The 3594-nt window shown below is 40.7% G+C and overlaps 1 protein-coding gene across 1 annotated transcript; it reads left to right on the top strand.

The window, feature by feature from the left end:
* The first annotated feature begins 985 nt into the window (after positions 1–985).
* LOC143963020 (alpha-2Db adrenergic receptor-like) lies at positions 986–3390 on the top strand. The gene has a single exon (XM_077472565.1). The coding sequence runs from the start codon at positions 1660–1662 to the stop codon at positions 2866–2868; it is 1209 nt and encodes a 402-aa protein (XP_077328691.1). The 5' UTR covers positions 986–1659; the 3' UTR covers positions 2869–3390.
* The last annotated feature ends 204 nt before the right edge of the window (positions 3391–3594 follow it).

Here is a 3594-nt window from a genome sequence, read left to right as displayed (position 1 = left end):
GAGGCATAGGAAGATTCTGATAGCCACAAGCATGACATCCAGAGGCAGAGGCATGATGGGACGTGTAGTTTTGCAACAGCTGGAGGTCCGCTAATTGCATATCCCTGGTATATACAAATAAATTCCATATCAAGAATATCTCTAAAAACAGCATACACAGATGTGTATTACATAGTGTACAGCATACACACATTAAACCATAACTCCAACATGTTTGGTTTGCAAATTGTTTAAAACGCTCTGTCAACGCATTTCAAGGTTAGGTCTGCTTCTTCAGAACAGGGCAGATACAAAATACACTATAATATATGGTTAATGGATAGCATAGTATATATATTTATAGGATGATCTGAATATTTGGCAATACAAGGGAACATCGGCGATAATAGCACACCTGTATATGAGAGCATATGTAAGATTATACTACATGTTTATTCTTTACACGTACACGTGATTTTGACTGTATACATATGGTGTTGTTAACTTGTATCAATAATGCGTTTTCATTTTTTATATTTAGAAATTATTTGTGTGATCTTAATTGTGCCTTAAAAGTCCTGTCAGCTTATCATGGCTAGTGAATGTAAACTAGGAATGCAGCAGTGTCAATTAAAAAAAAAAAAAGCACATTTCCCTCCAGCTGTCTCCTGCCATCAATCCTATGTGTATGAGGCGGATCAGGGTACATGTCATGCGTGGGAAATGCCTGTCCTCTAAATGTTTAAATGCTCTTATTCCCTATATGACACCCATGTGCATTGGACGACAGGAAGCAGGAAAGGTTCTCATCATAACCATAGTCCAGAAATATACATATTTCTGAAGGAATGCCATGCCTGCTGTCCCCACAGGTCATTCCTCTCTATAAGGACCTCCGTAGAGAATAGGAAGTCTATACATATTAATAAAGATACGAGGGAAAGTAAACGAGACAGCTGTGTGTGACAGGGAGGTTTATGAGGACCACAAACAAAACATTTTTTATGGTGCTTGAAGCTATATGCATCAACCTCAGTGACACAACAGGCTGGAGTGCTGACTTTGTACTGCACTTCATGTTCATTATACTGGGTAGTAGCATTCCCTCCCACCATGTGAGTGGGGAGGTGCAGGCTGCTGCTATGAGGAATGCTCTGTACACACAGCACAGTTCTGTCATACCATGGTCACCTGTGAGAAGTGGAGGGGAGATGAGAGTACACACAGATCCTACTGCCTGAGATGTGTGCTGCAAGAGAAGGGAGACTACCAATGACTCACACACAAAGATCTGGGCAACAGAAAAACTTCATGATGTTGCTTCTTCTCTTGTAACTCATAAAGCAAGGAAATGTACCTACTCTGCAGCCAAATAGGACAAACACAGCAACTTGGCAAAGTCAACTGACAAAAGGGACTGAGATCTGCAAAATGGTTGGATTGTCTTAATGCAAGGAATAATAATTCTTCTAAATGTGTTGCAGTAGTTGGATGTACAAGGATTCTGGAGGACTACAGTCTGCCTGGTCTGTGAGTACAACCTATTAATAGTATATATTAGAACTGCTGAAGGTGCTTTACATGAATTGACTTCCACAGCACTCTTATAATGGATCAGCTGGACAAAACAATGGCATAAAGTTGGCTGGTAAGTTCACCTGACTTTATCATGTGACCAAGATGGAGTTTACAACTTTAGTTTCTATTGTCATCTATAATGATTCTGGAAACAGCAGCCAGCAAGAGCCAAAGGTCTGGCCTTATGCAGCATGGGAGTTTGCCCTCATTGTGTTCGCCGTAGGGTCCATAATCGTGTCCACCGTTGTGGGCAACATCCTGGTAGTTTTAGCCATATTTAGCAGCCGGGCTTTACGGGCTCCACAGAACTTGTTCCTGGTGTCTCTGGCTTCAGCAGACATTCTTGTGGGAGCTTTAATTATTCCATTTTCACTAGCCAAGGAGGTCATGGGCTACTGGCACTTTGGAAATATATGGTGCAGCACATACCTGGCTCTAGACATTTTATTCTGCACCTCGTCGATAGTTCACTTGTGTGCCATCAGTATCGATCGGTACTGGTCTGTTACCAAAGCACTCAGTTACAACCATCGGCGAACGCCTAGGAGGATCAAGAGCATGATCGCGGTCATCTGGGTGGTATCTGCCATAATTTCTTTCCCACCACTTCTTAAAATGAACTCCCATAAAGAGGACAAGTGTGACCTGAACGATGACACCTGGTATGTTTTGTTTTCATGTACTGTATCCTTCTTTCTTCCATGCATCATTATGATATTCCTGTACTGTCGTATATACAGAGTGGCAAAACATCGAGCATCTACAGTTTCTAATCTCAGGAATGGGCTTCACGACTGTGCCGAAGTCACACCAAATGCATGCTGCCACCAGGACTACATCAGGCAACCTAACCCTGACCCCCACCATGATAATGATGAAATGGACTTAGAGGAGAGCACTTCGTCGATTCACAAATTCTCAGATTCAGCTCACCATAAGTCAGGCGATGAGACTAGTAATGCCAAAACAAAAAGGCTTTCGTGGACTGTAAACCGGGGACAGCCAAAAAGAGACCGTTCAGTCTCTATCTCTCAGACACGCTTAACGCAGCTAAGAGAGAAGAGGCTGACGTTTGTTTTAGCGGTGGTGATTGGTGGATTTGTAATCTGCTGGTTCCCATTCTTTTTCACCTACAGCCTGGAGTCTGTGTGCCCGGGCAGATGTGGCATTTCTGATGCACTTTTTAACTTTTTTTTCTGGATTGGATATTGTAACAGCAGTTTAAATCCTGTCATATACACTGTCTTTAACCGGGATTTCCGGAAAGCATTCCGCAAACTGCTCAGGCGTAGTTCAAAAAGGACCATGTGAACAATAAAAGAAATGTGACGTATACAGTAGCGTATAGGAAAGTGTTAAAACTTTATATCATTTTTGCAAGTTCCAGTAAATGTTTTATATGTTGTCTAGCACACCTTTATGGGCCGCAGACCATCAGTTAAGACATTAGTCCTCTAAATTTGTTGCCATCAGTTAAGACATCAGTCCTCTAAATTTGTTGTCATCAGTTAAGACATTAGTCCTCTAAATTTGTTGCCATCAGTTAAGACATCAGTCCTCTAAATTTGTTGCCATCAGTTAAGACATCAGTCCTCTAAATTTGTTGCCATCAGTTAAGACATCAGTCCTCTAAATTTGTTGTCATCAGTTAAGACATTAGTCCTCTAAATTTGTTGTCATCAGTTAAGACATTAGTCCTCTAAATTTGTTGTCATCAGTTAAGACATCAGTGCATTTGAGTATGGCTTGTCTGTTCTTATGGAGCTCACTGGGCTTCGGGACATTTAGTGTCTCTGTCGTATTCACAAATAAATATGTACATTTCACATTTCATATCTTCCAGCTGAGCATGTGTGGTTTATCGATACAATATATGAAAATTTATCGGAGGTTAGTGATTTATGTTTACCGTTACCGTTTTTGTTCATTTAAGCTAGTTTATATATATTTTTCCTCCATACCTTTTCTAGATAATTTATCTAACCGATAAAATGTTTCAGTTACAAATCAACAAAACAGATTCTACCTCTTGTGTTT

Source organism: Lithobates pipiens, unplaced genomic scaffold (genome assembly GCF_037356315.1).
Source record: "Lithobates pipiens isolate NorthernLeopardFrog02 unplaced genomic scaffold, aLitPip1_a1.2 Scaffold_8, whole genome shotgun sequence".
NCBI classification, from domain to species: domain Eukaryota; kingdom Metazoa; phylum Chordata; class Amphibia; order Anura; family Ranidae; genus Lithobates; species Lithobates pipiens.
The sequence above is the reverse complement of the archived record's forward strand: the minus strand, read 5'-3'. Positions and strand labels throughout refer to the sequence as shown.

What these genes read in the sequence shown, in the direction of transcription:
- LOC143963020 (XM_077472565.1), top strand. Translation starts at nt 1,660, where the DNA reads ATGGAGTTTACAACTTTAGTTTCTATTGTCATCTATAATGATTCTGGA.